At 43.8% G+C, this 19,650-nt stretch overlaps 1 protein-coding gene across 2 annotated transcripts in view; it reads right to left on the minus strand.

Annotated features, from left to right (window-relative positions):
• Positions 1 to 19,650, minus strand: part of CNTNAP2 (contactin associated protein 2) — a 1,988,831-nt gene that overhangs the window by 510,811 nt on the left and 1,458,370 nt on the right. For both annotated transcript variants that reach the window (XM_075586746.1, XM_075586748.1), the window contains one exon: positions 13,542 to 13,661. In XM_075586746.1, coding sequence (XP_075442861.1) covers positions 13,542 to 13,661 — 120 coding nt within the window. The remainder of the gene's footprint in view (positions 1 to 13,541; positions 13,662 to 19,650) is intronic.

Raw genomic sequence — 19,650 nt, forward strand, 5'->3', positions numbered from 1 at the left:
ATAGCCCTTGTCCTTGCCAGGCTCCGATACCACCACTAGAGGAGAGGCTGCGCCAGGCCAGGACGGCGCACGCGGATGCAGAGGGACTTCCGGACCTGATCGTGGAGGAAGAGACCCCGCATGGGGGTCCATCCCAAGATGGCGGCGCTTCCGACTCCAGTGATGACGGCGTTTCTGGCGGAGGTGGCGGAATCAGCGGAAGTAGAGGACACGAGCCTCAGCGATCGGGTGGTTCCCGATCAACTAAGAAGAACCGGAGTAAGCGGAGACCGGAGAAGGGTGAGACGCAGTCGGCGATACCATTGTCCAGTGGTACGGGACAATCTAACCAAGGCGAACGGGTCGGAACCCCACGGCTGCCGACTGCCTATCCCTATGCCCAACCCCATGCCCTAGATAATGCCCCTGTCCCAGTCACCTGTTCCCGGGGATCATCATCCAGTTTGGGGGTGTCGGAAGGATCTTTGGGGGTTGGTGAGAACCGCACTGGGGAAAGACTGAGCAGTTTTGATTCCGGGGAGGGCTCCAGGGGAGGAGGACAATTGGGACAGGTATCCAAGTCCCGGTGGGTGCCTAAAGAGGCGGATATACCTGCTGGGGAGGACCCAAAACATGAGAGATGGTCCAGGCCCCGTTCTGCAGGTACCTCTGGGGTATGCTCCTGGGGAGGTACAGAAGAGGGAGACTCTCAAGAGTGGGCCGAGAAGCCTAGGGAGACCCGTTGGTGGGCGCCCTTATTTGAGGGATACGTAGGATGGATGGACCGCACACGGTTCTTATTAGAGAAGGATGACATAGTGGACTACTGGTGGTCTAGAGGGGAGTTCACGCCCACCGAGAGGAAAAAGGAGATGCAATTCCGGTGGTTCATGATAAGCAGAAATGAAATAGAACCCATGGGCCCTGACATATTGTCCGACCCCGTAGACCCAGATGAGCCCCTATCCTGGGTATTACCAGGGAGAGCAGGGAACGCCAACCTAACTAGGAGTCGTAGGGCTGAAAGGGCGATAATTGCAAAATATAAGTACTCCCATGGATTGGAGTACCCGTATGTTCCTGAACCCCTCATGCAGGAGATTGAGGACAATAGGGACCAGTGGTTAAGGGAGACCATAGAGGAGTACATGGTCAACAAGGGGGGTGCCATTACTGGTAGTAAGGCTGAGGAAAGGATCGAGCACCTGATAAGGGTATGGAATATCGGGCGAAGTGTATACAAACACAAAGTAGTATACAGGCCTGAGAGGGGGTTGCCGCGTAGCTACCATGTAACTGTTCTGGACATGGGGGGTCGGGAGGTAAAGAAACCTGATCCACGGCACTACTATTAGGAGATACTGAGTAGCATTACGCGGGCTCGTGGCTGCTGGTCAGGGCGTGCTTGGCGCGTTGTGAATTGTTATGTTATAAACAGATGATGTTCTAATAATAATGTATGTTCCATTTTACAGTGCTTCCTGGCAAATTTAGGTCCCAGCCAGTTCGGTGGGATTCACCAGGGGGAGAATGTAACCATGCTGTAAAATGGCTGCAGTCATCTCTCCTGCTGACAGTAAGGCCTGGTAAGTTATGGGCATGCCAGCAGTAATTATGGAGGTTTGCCCTCACACCCTGGTGAGGTGCCTTATGTATGGATGGGAGTGGTCACGGGCTCTGACTCCCTGGTTGGTGATGTCAGAGTTGTGTCAGCCCCCAGAGGATACATAAGGCACAGCACTGATCAAAACTTAGTTCTTCTGGAGATTAAGAGTTCAGAAGCTGTTCAGTTAGTGAAGAGGAAGTTCAGAGTCAGTACACTAAAGGACTAATGAGACTGTGACTAGGGACCTGGCACAGGTGAAGTATCCCTACGGGGATAGGGAATCCCTACATTAGGAGGACAATACCTTTCAAAGGGAAGTACGGTGAACAATGGAGGGCTAATTACACCCATTGTGGAGGGCAGTTGGCCCACCGTACCAATAAAGATGACTCTGATAAAAGAAACCCTTGTGTGTAAGTGTGGAGTGATTACACAGGGGGCTGCACCACAGAGGAGTTCCTCACCAGGACCATCCCCAAGCGGACGCTGGGATCCTGATGAGGTGGAGGCGCTGCACTGGATATAGGTAGGACTCAAGCACACTACCTCAGCTGCCTGTCTGGGTTGGCGATCCCCAATACAACATCATGCGGGAGACTCAGGAGTACTGTTGCCAACAGGTGCACCACCAGACATCACACTGTAATGGGGACTGGTTAGACCACAGGGGCCAATGTGAGATTGGGTGGGTCAGGCCAGGTCAGAAAACCCGTTACACATATATTCTTAGAGTCAGTGAGTGCTGGAACTTTAGATTGTGACTATAAGTTTGGGGGGGGATTTGGGTCCTCCTGGTTCCGTCAGCACCCTGCACGGGCATTTCTTTAATCTGAGTGAGTGCTGTCTATTCAATTGTTATAGGTTTATGTAATCAATATAGTTCAGAAGCATATTGTATTTATTAGATTGTGCTAATCTTCTGCACATCTTAAGGTCCACTCACATATTGTAGCATAGCACAGCTCCCTAAGCCCACGTGTCTCCCGGTTGGTGTAGTCTTGCTATGGTAAACCTTAACATTCTTAGTTCAAGTTAGTAGAAATGAATATTTGATCTAAGTGCCTGATGCATTATCATATATAGAGACATACGACTATCCATATGACTCACCATCTCCTGAGCTACGGTTTAAAAAGCCGCTTCTCCGGAGATAGTGCCTGCCACAACATCACTGCATGAGGTCCATGCTTCCGGATCAGACCCCCCACGGTGAGGCTTGCTACTGTACATCTGTATTAACCCAATGTTGGAGCCTCATGACCAGGGGCATAGCTATAGCCCGAGCAGCCTGGGCAAAGCCCGGGGGCCCGCACTCTTGTTGGACCCGTCTACCCCCCCTGTAGAGACAGAAGGGGAGATTGTATGCGGAGAGAGCCCCCGGCATTAAAGTAGAAGCCGGTGGAGGAATCGGCACAGATAGAACAGGATGACAAGGGAGGAGTGCCCTCTAGCAGTCTGACCCGGAAGTCTTTCTTATTTCCGGTGTCTGCTGCCACCGCGCAACTCCACTCCTCTGCCGGCTGCTCCCCTGATTATCATCTCCACTGATGAGAGGGAGAGAGAGAGCTGATGAGGGGGACAGAGAGAGAGAGAGCTGATGAGGGGGAGAGAGAGTGATCTGATGAAGGGGACAGAGAGAGAGAGAGATGATGATGAGGGAGAGAGAGAGCTGATGATAGGGAGAGCTGGCGATGAGGAGGAGGGGGAGAGATGACGATGATGATGAGAGAGAGGATGGGGAGGGATAACCAAATTACAGTCAGTATTAATATTAATGGGGCCCTGAATTTGTTTGCCCGGGGGCCCACGCATGTCTAGCTACACCACTGCTCATGACACATTAAAAGATAACTCCACCAATGAACACCACCAAATCTTCTTTTAACATCAGGTTTTCCACTGCCACACAAAGAAATCACGAGTTGTGCTTCCATTATTACCACAGCATGCAGCGCATTGGTTTGCAATATATTATAACCTTCAGATGCTAAAAAACGTAAAAGTGAATCATTACTAAAAGGTATCCAGGCTCAGTCCTGGAAAATAAATGTAGCTTACAGTACTTGCAAGTATATCATCATTTAATGGTACTAATTCAGTACCCATATACTTTCTTTGAAAAGCATTAACAATTAAGGTTAATTATAATTACTGGTAAGATAAAGTAGCAGTCTTAGTTAACACTGGTGCTTCTCCCTTCTCTTTGCCAGCTGTCAATTTTAGAGCTACACCTCCTGCTAAGTAGAATCTGCATCCACTATGTAACTTGCACGAGTTTTTCTTGCTCCATTCCAGGCCAGAACCCACATTGAAAAGATAAATCATTGTAATCTTAAATAAAAACAACCTATTAACTATTTTGGGTGGCAACATTTCCTCACATTACTGTAATGGCAACTAGGCAATTAAGCAGTTTGGTTGCCAGTTGGTAGCCTAACCCAGCGGTGCTGGGTCTTCGGGAATTCAGCGACGCGTTGCCATGGCAATGCAGCATCTAATGACGCTGCAGAGTCATGTGACATCACGCATCGCCATGGCAGCGCACATCAAATGGCGCGGTGGGGTCACGTGGGGTCAATTATTATTGAAGTATTAAAACTTTATACTTATTACTTTATATGTTTTGTCAATTGGATGTAGCATTAGGCTCCCTTGTCTTTGGTTGTATACATTGGCCACGCTCTGTAGCACTCTGATTGACATAAATGTGTGTGTGTGTGTGTGTGTGTGTGTGTGTGTGTGTGTGTGTGTGTGTGTGTGTGTGTGTGTGTGTGTGTATATATATAAAACATGTGGTGGGTGTTGGAGTTAGAGCGTGCTGGGAATGTGTGTGTTAATATCCTGCATGTGTTTTTTTTTTTTTTTAAATAAATCAGTCCTGTACTATGAGAAAATACATGAAGCATTTTTATTTAAACAACTCCGAATGATATTTTTAATGTATTATAATGTAACAAGCATTTTTTGTTTCTATAGCAATCATTTACAAGTCACATCCTCTCCTTCTCAAACAGACTCTGGCACACACCTTTTGAGCCCTGCCCTCTCTCTAGCAGCGCACCAATTGTATCTAGTGACTCCTTAGTCACATGATCTTACCCACAGAACTTTGCATCTTTGGTCCTCTTCTGCTGCACTGATAGACGTTTAGTGAACACCCGAGCTGAATCTTCGCCGATCAATCCCAGGAAAATTGATTGATCGGCAACTTAGCTTATTATTAACTTAACTAATTACTTATCTTTTATTTTATTTTTTTAAACGGCAGCTTGGACTGCTGCTTTAAACCGTTTAAACCACAGAAAGCACTAGAGCAGCAAAAAGCTACGTTGTTACAATGTAGAGTGCAGAGCACTAATAAGGGCATATGCTATACTCATCCATTCATTTGCATAATTATTTTCAAGGACAGACAGTAAACGCGTGAGGGGACTGTACTTTGATTCTGAATGGATGTAGTTGTAAGGTTGATTAACCCGAGTGTGAATTCCATTCTGTTTCTTATAAGAAAGATTAAAGTAAACTAATACAGTGCATGGATTATTGTTTTTGAATAGTTATTTGTTGTTTGATTGTTCGACTGAAGGCTGTAATTGTGGAGGTAGTAGTAAGACCCATCCCGCAGCTGCTATAAATACCACTCCGTCCCTGACTTCAGTCTGTTCGTTTGTCAGTAACATCCACCCTACCCTGCTCCATTTTCTAGTCTAAGGGCCTCATGCAGAGAGCAGCGTTATCGGGAAAAGCGCAATTTTTTGGCAAAATCTGCCTTTAGAAAGGCAGGTAATGGCGAGTTTTGAAACAAGCGCCATTTTTTTTTATTTGAAAATCTCGCCGCGCGGCTGGCGAGAACCTAAATCTCTCCAGTGTTAAAAACGTCCGTATTCAGAAAGGCGCGATCGCCATCTAGCGGCTGTTCGCGCCAACAAAATGGCGTGGCAAGAAGCTGGAGCTCGGCGGCCGGTGGGGGGAAAAAAAAAAAAAAAACGCGATTTTTTTACAACAAGTTTCAACAGCGCGAATATCGCCGGTTGAAACTCTCCATATGCAGACATGATTTTAAATGCAGTTTTATGACCTTTCTGCATATGGAGATTAAATCACGCCAAAAAAGGTACTATTTATTACTATCTCCAATTAATTCCACCGCTGCTCTCTGCATAGGCCCCTAATTATCCTATAGTAGGCCCTCTTTTAGGTTTAACCCGTTTAATGTCCAAGCCAAAGCCTACTTCATATACTTCATGTTATATGGTATGATGACCAAATATTGTCCTACAGAAAACTTTCCTATGCACCGTAGGTCTTCAGATCACATATGTCAGGAACAAGATATTCTAAATTATTTCCACTCATAGCCTGCAAAGTCTTTTTATATGTATGGGGAATGGCTTAATTTTGTTTCTTGTATTGTGCTCAGAACATCTTGTTAGAAATGATGATCTACCTGGGGCCAAAAACTTACCAAGTTGAAATGTCTTGTACTGTATAACAATTTTGTGTTCAAGAAAATACCTCCCGATGCTTTATTACACTACTTGTTGAAATATGAAAGGTTGAACAAAGTTTTGTAGTTATCTTTCATCCACAGTGCTGGATGCTGGCTGAAGCATTTAGATATTGTTCACTCCAGTAACAAACTCTATGGTCCCTATAGATTTGTGCTAGTTTGGATATAGGAATAATATGTGTAGGAGAAAAACTGTGCTCAGTCCAGCTTTTGTAGGACATCATTTGAATAAGAATTAGTCATTTAATTTTATGGATACCTCATTTGTATTTAATCAATCTCATAAAACAGCAACTCCCTTAGGAGAGATGCTCACAACAGAGCCGGAAGAACTAATGTAACTAAAAAGTATGTAACTACAGTACATGGCTCATGCAAAGTATTCTAGATTTACTCTAACGTCCTGTGTTTAATATCAGTGGCTCTTTGTAGGCTCTTCCCAATTCCTTTAAATTGACTGTGCACGATGGGATGAGCTTTACTCCCTTAGTCTGACCTCAGTTGTTGTTTTGCCATGTCCACCCATCAAGTAATACACCTTTAATCTCGGATCGTGCTCTAGCCATGTATTATCAGCGATAATGTCCTGCCCTTCACTCTTCACTGGCCTTACCTTTTACTTTACCATTTGTTTATATAGTCTTGTCATTACTAAAATTTTCTTATTTCCTTGTATCTCTTTTTGGGAATCCTGTCTCCCCATATATTTTAATCGTCATCAAATTCTTACATTTTCAAGGAAGAATTTCAGCACTGACACAAAGTATAAAATAAGCACAAACTATATAGGGCCATATCTATTAAGAAGTGCTACTCCATAAGACATTTTGAATGCTGGATTACACCTTACCGCTCATTCAAGTGAATGGGCCATAAACGGATGTATGTACTAAGCAGAGTTACCCCTAAAAGTCACCTCGCGTTGCAAACAAATTGTCTGTAAACGGCCATATCTATTAAGAAATGTTCGAAGGTGCCTTATGGAGCTGCCCCCCTTAGTAATGTGGGACATCATTCTAAACAGATGCTAGTGATTGCAGTTATTGACACAATGATTTCTGTCGGTTTAATAGTTTATAATGCATTTTTTAAAGCCCTCCGACGCCTCATTGACACAGTTTAACACCCAATTATACATTGTGCAAAACCAAACAAACACTGGAAGATTTCAAAACATTCTCTCTGTACAGTGTACATTCCTTTCCATAGTATTGATTAAATAGTAAATATTACATGGCAGGAAGTCATATCCCTGTGATGACATTGTATGAGCTATACTGAACACCTAGGGGCCTATTCTGTAAGCCTCGATAAGCCACGTATCGTATCATACTGCTATTCAGTAAGCCTTGATAAGTGGTCGATAAAGGCATGAATCGCCAATTTTTTCAGCCGTCGAAACAACATCGCCGCTTGAGCGGCGATAAGTCACTTATAGGCAGGTTCTGAAATTTGTGCAATTGTAGTAGCCTCGATTAGTTTATCAAGGCTCTAGAATGGTGCGTTTCTCACAAAATCTTCATGCCAGGAAAATTTGGCGTGAGGCTGGTGAGAAGCTGCTGAGAGGCGGCGAGAGATTCATGCCTGGAGTCTCCGGAGCTGATACCCATTAATATCAGCACCAGAGGCCCCCAGCATGAATCCCATGCAATAAAAATGCATCTACAGGCAACTTTATTACCTTAGGCCAGCGTTTCCCAAATGGTGGGTCGCGACCCGGCACCGGGCCACGGCACCAAAATTGCCGGGTCGCAGCGAGGCTGGCAGCGCGGTGTCTCCCGTCCCCCCCGCTCAAGTTAAAAAAATGGCGGCGATTCCCCCCGCGCTTGTGCAGGGCAAGCAGGGCCCGCTCCCTTCCTCCCCCCCACTCCCAACGTGGGACGGAGGAGGAAGTACCAGCTCCTCTGCGGCCCGCACGTTACATGGGGGACGGAGGGGGAAGTTCAAGCTCCTACTGCGGCCTGCTTCCCCCCGCAGCCAGCATCACGAGCTCACCTCCCGTGGCACCCCCTCCCGAGCCCACCTCCCGTGCCCCCAAGCCCACCGATATCGGGGGCAGCAGGGGAAAGCGGCAAGTTAAGTCACCCCACCCAGTCACTGCCTCCCACCCAAGTGTCCCTGGCCCCCCTCCCACCCACCCAAGTGTCCCTGGCCCCCTCCCTCCCACCCACCCAAGTGTCCCTGGCCAACCCAAGTGTCCCTGGCCCCCTCCCACCCACCCAAGTGTCCCTGGCCCCCTCCCTCCCACCCACCCAAGTGTCCCTGGCCCCCTCCCTCCCACCCATGTGTCCCTGGCCCCCTCCCTCCCACCCAAGTGTCCCTGGCATCCTCCCTCCCACCCAAGTGTCTCTGGCCCCCTCCCTCCCACCCAAGTGTCCCTGGCCCCCAACCTCCCTCCCACCTAAGTGTCCCTGGCCCCCTCCCAGCTTCCCACCCAAGTGTCCCTGGCCCCCTCCCTCCCTCCCACCCAAGTGTCCCTGGCCCCCTCCCTCCTTCCCACCCAAGTATCCATGGCCCCCTCCCTCCCTCCCACCCAAGTGTCCCTGGCCCCCCCTCCAGTCACTCACATCCGTCATTGCCTGTAATTCACTGTTTGTGTCTGTGTGCGTATAGGGGAGAGCGAGTGTGTGTGTGTATCAGTGTCTGTGTGTGTGTATCTGTGTGTATCTGTATCAGTGTGTGTGTGTGTGTCTGTGTGTGAATCAGTGTCTGTGTGTATCAGTATCAGTGTAAGTGTGTGTGTATAAGTGTCTGTGTGTGTGTATCAGTGTTTGTGTGTGTGTGTGTGTGTGTGTGTGTGTGTGTGTGTAGCAGTGTCTCTGTGTGTGTAGCAGTGTCTGTGTGTGTAGCAGTGTCTCTGTGTGTGTAGCAGTGTCTCTGTGTGTGTAGCAGTGTCTCTGTGTGTGTAGCAGTGTGTGTGTATCAGTATGTGTGTGTAGCAGTGTCTGTGTGTCTGCCAGTGGCTGGGTGTGTGTGTCAGTGTCTGCGTGTGTGTGTATCAGTGGCTCTGTGTGTGTATCAGTGTGTGTGTCAGTGGATGCGTGTACCAGTGGCTGTGTATGTGTGTGTATCAGTGGCTGTGTGTGTGTGTATCAGCGGCTGTGTGTGTGTCTGTGTGTGTATCAGTGGCTGTGTGTGTGTGTGTGTGTATATATCAGTGGCTGCGTGTGTGTCTGTGCAGGCCCTATAGGCGATACATTTTTTAGTGGGTCACGAAAAAGAAGTTAAAAAATAACCGGGTCACGGAAAAAAAAGTTTGGGAAACCCTGCCTTAGGCAATGAAGGAGTTAACTACCACTCATGTTTATTGTGGGTAGCGGGGGTGGGTGAAGGTGGTATTTGGCCCGTTGTTGGGTGTTTAGGCCTTGTGGAGGGGTTGTGGGTGGAGTTAACCCCTCATTACCATAGCGGTTTATAGCGCTACGGTAATGAAGGGGTTAACCCCTCCCGCTACCAACCGGTAGGTATAAACACACACCAAGGGCCACATGTCAACTTCACCAATCCTTGCTACCCACAATAAATATTTTAAAACACAACAACTATATTATCCACCTCCTCTACTCCCAACAACCCCCCCCAAACACCTACAGTACATTAATGGGCAAAATTACTATTATTCACATATAGATAATAGTGCATTTTCCCTTTATAAAATCAAACATTAGCCAACCTGCATTAATAAAGTAAATTAAACCTTCAACTTACCCCTGCTATCATGAAGGGCATCCTCGTCAGCATAATGCAGGTCCATGTCCTCCGATGCCAGCAAGAATTCAAGAAAAAATACAATCTAATATCCCCTAACCCCTTAATCACCTTGGCGGTTAATAGCCGCTATAGTAATTAAGTGGTTAACCCCCGTCTCCCGCTACCCACCCGGGAGGCCTAACCACCCACCTCGGACACACTATACCCACCCTTTACCCATTGATTGGCACATTGGTATATCATATCCATATAATATGGGCATGATAAACCGCTATATCACTCAATGGTCAACCTAATAAAAAGAATTAAGGCCAAAAATACACAATAATCAAAGAAATACACAAGCACCTAAACCCCTCAACAATAAAAGAACACAAAAGCCTCAACTGCACATCAATTACATTAATCTATCACTAAAACAACAAAATATTTCCAATTATGTTATTCCAAAACATAAGAATACAAATAAATAAACATCTATCCAACCAATCAATTAAAGAAATAAAACCAGTAGCCAACAAATCAATTAATTAATTTAAACCGGTTGCCAACAAAACAAATAATTAATTTAAAACGCTAACCAATCCTAAAATGTACTCAAAACAAGCCATCAAAATTTAAAGCAATTTAATCCAAACAATAAACAAAAATAAAAAAAATTGCAATCAATAGAAAACAAGCATTTGCCAAAAAATGCATTGGCTGTCACTGTATTTATCTGAACCATGGGCACAGATGAATACATTATCAGTCAATGGGCAATCACAAACATAAAAAGAAATAAATACAATAAAAAAACCTGAAAAATGACAATATTTTACTTACCTTTAGAAATCTTCACCCTCAAACTCCCGGCGTATCTGGAAGCTCTCGACCCGAGACGTCATCACCCGCAATCCAATGCCATCCTCCTTGAAGAACAGCATCAGGTAAAAAAAATCGTCTTTCTTTGATCTTCTGTCACAATCTTCTATCTTCATCTGGAATTATTTTCTTCTTTTATTCTACCTTCTATCTTCATTTGTCAATCCAAAACCCCATGATAAATCCACAACGGATGTTATCTCGTTGTCTTCTTGAGCTAAAATGGGACAGAACGGCCTTATATAGGGCCTGTGATGTCACATTTTAGGATCAGATAGTACAGCTCCAATCCGATTAGACACTCTATCATATGCCCGCTCCTTTTTAAAAAAAAAGGATGTGACGTCATCTCCAAGGGAGGTACGTCACATCCTTAAAACCACATGGCTATATCACATGGTATTACAGCTAATGGGATTGAAGAGAATCCAATTGGTTGCTATACCATGGTATAGCAACCGGATTGTTTTCAATCCCATTGGCTGGAATACCATGAGATATGGCCATGTGGTTTTAAGGATGTGACGTACCTTCCTTGGAGATGACGTCACATCCTTAAAAATAAAAAGAGGCAGGCACATGATACAGTGTCCAATCGGATTGGAGCTGTACCATCTGACTCTAAAATGTGACGTCACAGGCCCTATATAAGGCCTGTTCCGTCTCATTTGAGCTCAAGAAGATGACGAGACAACATCCATTGTGGATTTACCATGGGGTTTTGGATTGACAGATGAAGATAGAAGATAGAATAAAGGAAGAAAATAATTACAGGTGAAGATAGAAGATTGTGACAGAAGAGCAAATAAATAAGATTTTTTTTACCTGATGCTGTTCTTCAGGGAGGATGGCGTTGGATTGCTGGTGATGACGTCGCGGGTCAAGAGCTTCCAGATATGCCAGGAAGTCAGAGGGTGAAGACTTCTAAAGGTGAGTACAATATTGAATGTATGTAAATGTCTTTTTTCAGGTTTTGTGATTGTATTTATTTCTTTGTATGTTTGTGATTGCCCATTAACTGATAATGAATTAATCTGTGCCCAGGGTACAGATAATCACAGTGACAGCCAATGCATTTTTTGTCATATGCTTGTTTTCTATTGATTGTAATGTTTTTTTTTATTTCTGTTTATTGTTTGGATTAAATTGTTTTGAATTTTGATGGCTTGTTTTGAGTACATTTTAGGATTGGTTAGCGTTTTCAATTATTTGTTTTGTTGGCAACTGGTTTAAATTAATTAATTGATTTGTTGGCTCCTGGTTTTATTTCTTTAATTGATTGGTTGGATAGATGTTTATTTATTTGTATTATTATGTTTTGGAATAACATAATTTGAATTATTTTGCTGTTTTAGTGATAGATTAATGTAATTGATGTGCAGTTGAGGCTTTTTTGTTCTTTTATTGTTGGGGTGTTTAGGTGCTTGTGTATTTCTTTGATTATTGTGTATTTTTGGCCTTAATTATTTTTGTTAGGTTGACCATTGAGTGATATAGTTGCGTATCATGCCCATATTATATGGGTATGATATACCACTGTGCCAATCAATGGGTAAAGGGTGGGTATAGTGTGTCTGGGATGGGTGGTTAGGCCTCCTGGGTGGGTAGTGGGGGATGATGGTTAACCCCTTAATTACTATAGTGTTTATTAAACGCTAAGGTGATTAAGGGATTAGGGGCCATTAGATTGTATTTTTCTTGTATTCTTGCTGGCATCGTAGGACATGGACCTGCATTATGCTGAAGAGGATGCCCTTCATGATGGCAGGGGTAAGTTGAAGGTTTTTTTTTACTTTATTAATGCTCGCTGGCTATTGTTTGATTTTATAATGGGCAAATGCACTATTATCCATATGTGGATAATAGTAATATTGCCCATTACTGTACTGTATGTGTTTGGGGGGGGTTGTTGGGGTAGAGGAGATGGGTAGTAGGGTTGTTGTGGTTATTTTTGTTTCTTGGAGGTAGAGGGATTGGGTGGAGGGGTAGTATCCCCAAGGATGGACGTTTAGGCTTTCCGGGGGTAGCAGGACTGGTTAAGCCCTTCATTACCAAAGCGGTTCCAATCGCTATGGTAATGAAGGGGTTGACTCCTCCCACAACCTTCCAGGCAGGCCTAGCCACCCACCCTGGGACTTCTACACCCTTATCCACCCCATCTGCCCCCAGAAACAGGCTTTTGAGGTTTAGCCCCTTCATTGCCTTAGAGGCTGGCCGTTAAAATAATAAAGCTGTTTTAATATAAATTGTAATACTAGTGTAGATGAGCAGGGGGTCTCCGGAGTAAACCACGTTGATTTGAGGTCTGGGGGCCCCCTGCTTCCCATCATACAGGCCCCATTATGGGGTGCCAGTACTGTATCTCCTATGCATTTTATTCCCACGGTGACGCAAGATATACAGGCACTCCATAACATGTCCTGTATCTCAGGAAGCAGGGGGTCCCCGGACCTGAAATCAACGCAGTTCTGCTCCGGAGACCCCCTGCTCATCTACACTAGTATTAAAATTTATATTAAATAATTTCGATTGCTGGCGAGATATGTGCAGGGAGAGGCAGCTCTTCCTGTGCAGCTCTCTCTGCAGCTGAAAGAAATCGCCGGGTAAGCCCTTTTGAGAGAGGCGATCATCACGTCGCCGGCTACTCGCCCACTTTCAGAATTTTGCTATCACTGGTAATCGAGGCTTTCTGAATACCGTGAAAGCAACGATTAACAAAATGGCAGCGTAAATGGCCCGGCGACTTTTTTTATGAAGGCTAATCGCATAGGTCCCATAAAATGTAACCATTGCAAACGATGTTCGACGCACAGTTCAATCCTATGAAACAATAAGATAAGAATATTAAAGTAGTTTGTAAAGTGTTGTTACCTGTCATGTTGCAATAAACTTTCAGAGGCCCCAATGGACCACTGCCATCTGGATCAATCCAATACGAGTCGGATGTTTTTCCAAGGTGTTTATAGGCTTCACATGAAAGTTCATAGATAGCTGAAACAAAAGGCATAAAGTCACGTAAGATGATATATTAATATTAGTTTATGTATACAGTTGTTTTTTTGGCAGTGCAATTGTGAATTTAGATTCTTTACATTAGAAAGTTAAAAATAAATAGCATCGTTTTAACATTAAAATGTAAAATTCTTATATCAAATAGTAAATGCAATATATTATTTTTTTTTAAACTGCAGATTACTGAAAGCCTGAATTTTCCTGCTTTACCTACTGTTAATACTGAGAAATAGCCAAGTGCTGCACAAACTGATACAAGAAAACACGTTTATTCCATCGTAACTAAATGCAGGGCTGGCATGATGGCGGTTCCAGCGGTGCTGTTGCATCGAGCCCCGCGGTTACAGAGGCCCTGCGCTCATCCTCACACCAATAAAACGTATTGCCAAGGGAGAGCGTGAGGCCGCGGCCCGTTATCATGGTGCTGCGACGTCAAATGGCGTTGCATTACCATGACGTCACATGGTATCACGAGGTCACATGGCGTTACATTGCCATGACAACGTGACGTTGCATGGTGCCACGATGTCACGTGATGCAGTGACATCATGACGCTAAGGCGGCTGAGGAGGAGAAGATGCGCCAGACAATGTAAGGGGCCCTGGAAAAGCACCCCGTACCGAGCCCCGCAAAATTCCCAGCCGGCCCTGTTAAATATAATCTCTTGTGTTGTACCCGAATCTGTAAACACACTTAGGCGAAAATAAATAATTCCAGGAATATTGTGGCATTCTTCATATTTCAATGTACCAAGAACTTCATATCTGTCATAAAGATGTCTGCTAGTATTAATGCCATATGCACTGTTTTTAATATCCTAAAGGTTAGACCCAAATTGAAGATTTCAGAACTGCAAATGTTCTCACAAAGTACCTTTAATGAGATTGTTATAAATGTATCTGCAAGAGAGATTTTATATGTTTTAGTTTCTCTATGTATCTATGTATTTCAAAATCAATTGTACTAACTCCTGCTGCTAGCTAATGAACTTTTAAAGGATTTCAATTATCATGTGTGCCCTGCAGAAAGATATTGGAGTTTGAAACATACAGAGTCAAACAATAAAGTATTAACTTTAAACCAGCAGATTGGTGCTTTGTAGGAGCAAACATGGGGATTCAGAGATGTGATAAGTGCACAGAAGACTTACCCCAGGGGTTGAGCAAAAGACTAGAGGTTCATAAAGAAAAGGAAGAACTGTGGCACAAATTAAGATAAGCAACGAAGCCTAGATTCACTAAAGGATGCTAAATTTAAAAAAAAATGGCATTATCGTTATTTAAAGCATCAATCTCATGTATAATGTTATTTTTTCAATCTTACCTAAACTGAAGTCCCCTTACGTCTGATGCACAGCTATGAAAAAGTCCCCCAAAATCTATTAATCTCGAACAATATTCTAGTCTTCACTTCTTGACAGAAGGGAAAAAAAACATAATGCCAAAAATTAAACCTGCAGCCTCAAATAAGGCCTTATCCAAGAACCTATGGTCTACAGCAATCACATCCATCCATCTCCCTCGATAACCCATCTTCAATGTTGATCCTCTCTGGCTTGTAGAATAATTCTCTCTAAATATTTTTCTAATCTTTAAAACTTCTTTATCTCTAATCTTCATATTGCACGTCCATTCTCTTGGGTCCTGTTTCTGCCCTTATGCAAGGGCAGGGCCTGTCACCGTTACATAACACGTAATCGTCACATGATAAATTAACCAATCAGATTGGGGAAAACATCCCACTGAAGAGGTTAAAAGAATTGTCTGCCATTGCATAATGTTATGGCTTGCACTAGAGTACGCTATGGTAGACATGTTTTTTTTGCATGTGGATTTTGGCGCCATTAAAAAATTGTGATAGGGACTAGAGCGGCATCCTTGAATTACTGCCAAAATTCCACATGCAAATGAGATGATTAACGCAAAGTTATTCATGCAACATAAATCTTAGTGAATAGGGCTTTACTTGGAAAAATAGGCTGCGTTATTATTTTTTTACTGCAATGCGGAATTGATTCTATGATTTAATGGAGTTTAATAAATCTAGGTCATAAGATTTTGAACGGTCTGTAATTCTGTGGGAAAAGTCTTACATACATACTACACTGTCCTTTCCTACAGTATTCCACAAGAAGAATTACCGCCTTGAAAACAGTGAGACTTTCCATAATTACTTTCTCTGTCTTCTGCTATTGCCATTGTAACCTAGCTATAAAAGGACCCTCTGGCTCATTTGGTTTCTACTATTACATCTCTGGGTTAACAAACATTTCAGACCCTTATTCAATATTATTTGAGTAGAATGGAACTCTTCTACACCAGAGTAACACCTCTTCACATCATATCTAAGAGTCAACTACCTCATTTGCGAAATGATTGAGGAGCCCAAAAAGTCACTGTATGGCTATATTTGGATGATATTACTACGATAATATTCTTGTTGAGTACTAGATGCAGTAATTTCAAAGAATGACAAGCACAGAGTTACTTTGGATGTACAGGTACAGTGCCTCTAGAGCTGTCCCTTTTGCATTTGATGGCACAGACAATTAATGATTAGTTTAACAACTACACTGTGCCCATCAGCAGGACTTCGGTATAGACATGTTTGAGAAATTGGAATTATTATAGGGCAGCACCACAAAGCAATTACAATCCAAATCTATTTTATGTAAATAAAACATATTCACAGTGGAGAATATAATTCTGATTAACGCAAAGTTCTTGCATGAAAAAAAGAGAGATTCCATAAGAGAAGGACTACTACTGGACTAGTTCTAGGGTGCTTACTCCCAAATCATGTCTCCGTGTTCTTTCTCGTTATTCCGGTTTACATTGTTAAGTTCAGATCTGTCAATATTACAGCTTTGTTTCACATTATTTAAGTGGTCTTAAAAGTAGGCAAGCGATGTAATGAAGCAGTAGGGGAACCCAGCAGGATGTTAGGTTGTTATGGGTGTGCCACATACGGCACACCTGTGAGCACATGACCTACATACAGGACACGGGTTAATACACAGCTGTCTAGCTATCCCACAGCTGTCATGGTGCTTATTACCTGTGAGGCTTCAGGAGAGATGAGCATCCGCAATGGTAAGGGGAATCAGGACAGGCTTTTGCTGATTCTCAGCCTGACATTCTGGTTCTGGTGCAATGCTTCCAGTCATAACAGGCTCCAGGGTTACTGGAAACAGTCCCCACCATGACAGTCTTCTCTTTCATACCCCTACCCAATAGACTGTAGGCTCAGTCAGGGGTATATAAAACAGGATCCTTTATTGTAGCATCCACTGCAGGTTTTATTACAGCGAATGCATAGGGTTTTTGGATAAGTCTCAGACCTCTGGATAGTACCGGTCTTCTCGCAGTCTTGAGGCCTGGCACTCGGTTAAAATCTTTTGCTGCAGTCAACCCCATGAGAGGGAGAGCTGAACTACATGCCTCTACCTCAGGAGGGGGAGACCTGGACTGACTATAATTTAGAGTACTTCCTCCCTAAGGCACAGAGGGTGAGGGCACGAGGTCTGCACCATGATTGGCTACACACAGGCCCAGTTCCCCTCTACCCATGTCACTCAGAGAGGCAGCATGAGGGGGAGGAGGTTAACCCCCACAGGATAGCCTGCCGCTGCCTGTAGCTACTAGAACTTACGTGACAGGGGGCACAAAGTATAACCTGGACCAGCCATGGCTACACACAAATTAACACTATCTCCCCTAAATCCATCCTTATATACAGTACCATCTGTCATGAATTGTACACTTGTAAGCACGTGACTTAGATATTCAACCATGGTTAATACACACGGCTACTCTAGCTAACTCCCCTTTCGCCTGCTCCAGGTACTTTCAATTAGTTAATATTTACCCCTTACTTGGTTGCAATCATATCTACCTACTACCACCCACCCAATAAATATGCAAATAAATATGTAATTATATATATCTGCCAGGGTCTGAAGTCCCTGTTTAATAAAGAAAAAACTATGCAAAAAAATCTGTTGTAGCAAAAGGTGTCCAAAATGTACTTTACTCTCTACAAAGCATGCAACAGTTCATTTAGAGCCCAAAGCATAAATGATTAAAGATTGTTTTAATATTTATAAAAATACAGTGCTTAGGTTACAGAAAAAGATTATTATAAGAACACACGGTTACAATAAATGCAGAACAGTTTCTTAAAATAAAAGGATAAAACAAACAGAATTCCCTATACAGTATATTACGACACGTCATAAGTTCTTCCCAGAAAGGTCACTGGCGCAGAAAGATGAAAATTCATGTGTCTCAATTCCAAACACACTTGTGTTGAATTCTGATTTTCCATTCAAAGATGCCAACATTTATGCCCAGACCTTCTTGCAGTGAAAGACAAATAAGACCCACCCCTGTCGTAAATCAGCTACTTGGGTGACATTTATGATGTAAGGAAAAAATCTTTTGAAGTTTAAAATCTAACTCAATACATAAACACTTGTAACACTTATTCCCCCTCCTACAGGAGATGTGGCAGCTACCTGGTGTGCTCTGGTGCTGTTAGCTCACCTGTAGTCTTACAGATGGTCTGAAGTGTCCGCTGGTGGTGTATGGGAGCAGCAACAGGACAGGGTTTTCCTTCTTAGGGTGATTCAGGGCCTCCATCCCATGAGGATCCTGGCAGAGGCAGGATTGGTCCCCACAGGAACATAACTCTCTCAATCAACAGACACGAAGACTCTGAATGGTACAACTGGTCTTTATTCCTCCTCAACTTCCTTGTAGCAGACCCCAGGAGGTTGAGGCCCAGGAGTCCCTCCTCAGCTCCCTCACCCCCTGACAGGTCAAGGGGAATCACTCCCACTCCACTGAGGGAGGGAAGACATACACACAATTTGGTGGAGTGCCAGCTTTTATACCTGGGGGAGGGGCTTGTAACCCTGCCCCATAACAGGGCAGGTCAAGGTAATGACAGGCATCACATAATCTGCATGGGACCCAATCAGTACCCTCCCCAGGTATGACACTCCAATCTGCCAGTAGGCCTGCCCCTGGATGTGACAAAATTGTAGCTATCCAGGCTGCAACTGCAGGCTTGGCCCTGTGAAGGAGTTTAACCCCAACACTGCCTTTTCCTATCAGGACTTATAGTGTTGAAGACAGTGGAAAGGCTATAGCCAGGGGCACTAGGCTACACACTCATAACTTAATTTTCCGAATACTTAGCCAGACGCCATGTTCATGGTTGCGCCCGTGCTCTCCACATGCATGCTGCACCTAAATTCGACATCCTAACTTCTATTTTTGCAGGAGAAACAGATGTCTGTTTTTTGCACCTCTTACTCTTGTGTGGAATGATTTGATTTGTCTAATCGCAACTGTGACAGATATCCATTTGCTGCTCTTATGAATTGCTGTCAGGCCAATAATTTCTTATATTGAATAAAGTCCTCCAACTAAGTGGTGACTTGTTTGTCACCTCCCTCTAGGATGCACAAGTGATCATTCAAGACTTGTGTATAGTATTAGCAGCAGAAACAGAGAGGTGGTGATGCCACATTATAGATCATTAGTAAGACATAGTTAGATGGTCGATAAGGTTGGCAAAATACATGTCCATTGATTTTAAACCAGAAGTACAAGCTTCCATTCCCACCCCCCACCCCATTTTAATATGTGCATCAATACAATCCACACAATGTAAAGTAATTAGCTATGTTGCCGATCGGTTAAGATTCGGCTTGGGGGTTCACTAAATGGCCACAGAGGAGTATTCTGCAGTCAGTGGAATGCATTTGCATATTAATATGACAAAGTTCTGTGGGGATGATCATGTGACCAAGCAGGCACTAAATAAAATTGGTGGACTGCTAGAGAGAGGGCAGGGCTCAAAAAGGGGTGTGCCAAACAAAGCCGGTTTCAGAAAAGCAAAGGGGATATGACTTTGTAAATGGTTGCTAAGGAAACAAAAAAAGCTTTTTACATTGTAATAC

This window comes from Ascaphus truei, chromosome 2, assembly GCF_040206685.1.
Source record: "Ascaphus truei isolate aAscTru1 chromosome 2, aAscTru1.hap1, whole genome shotgun sequence".
NCBI lineage: Eukaryota > Metazoa > Chordata > Amphibia > Anura > Ascaphidae > Ascaphus > Ascaphus truei.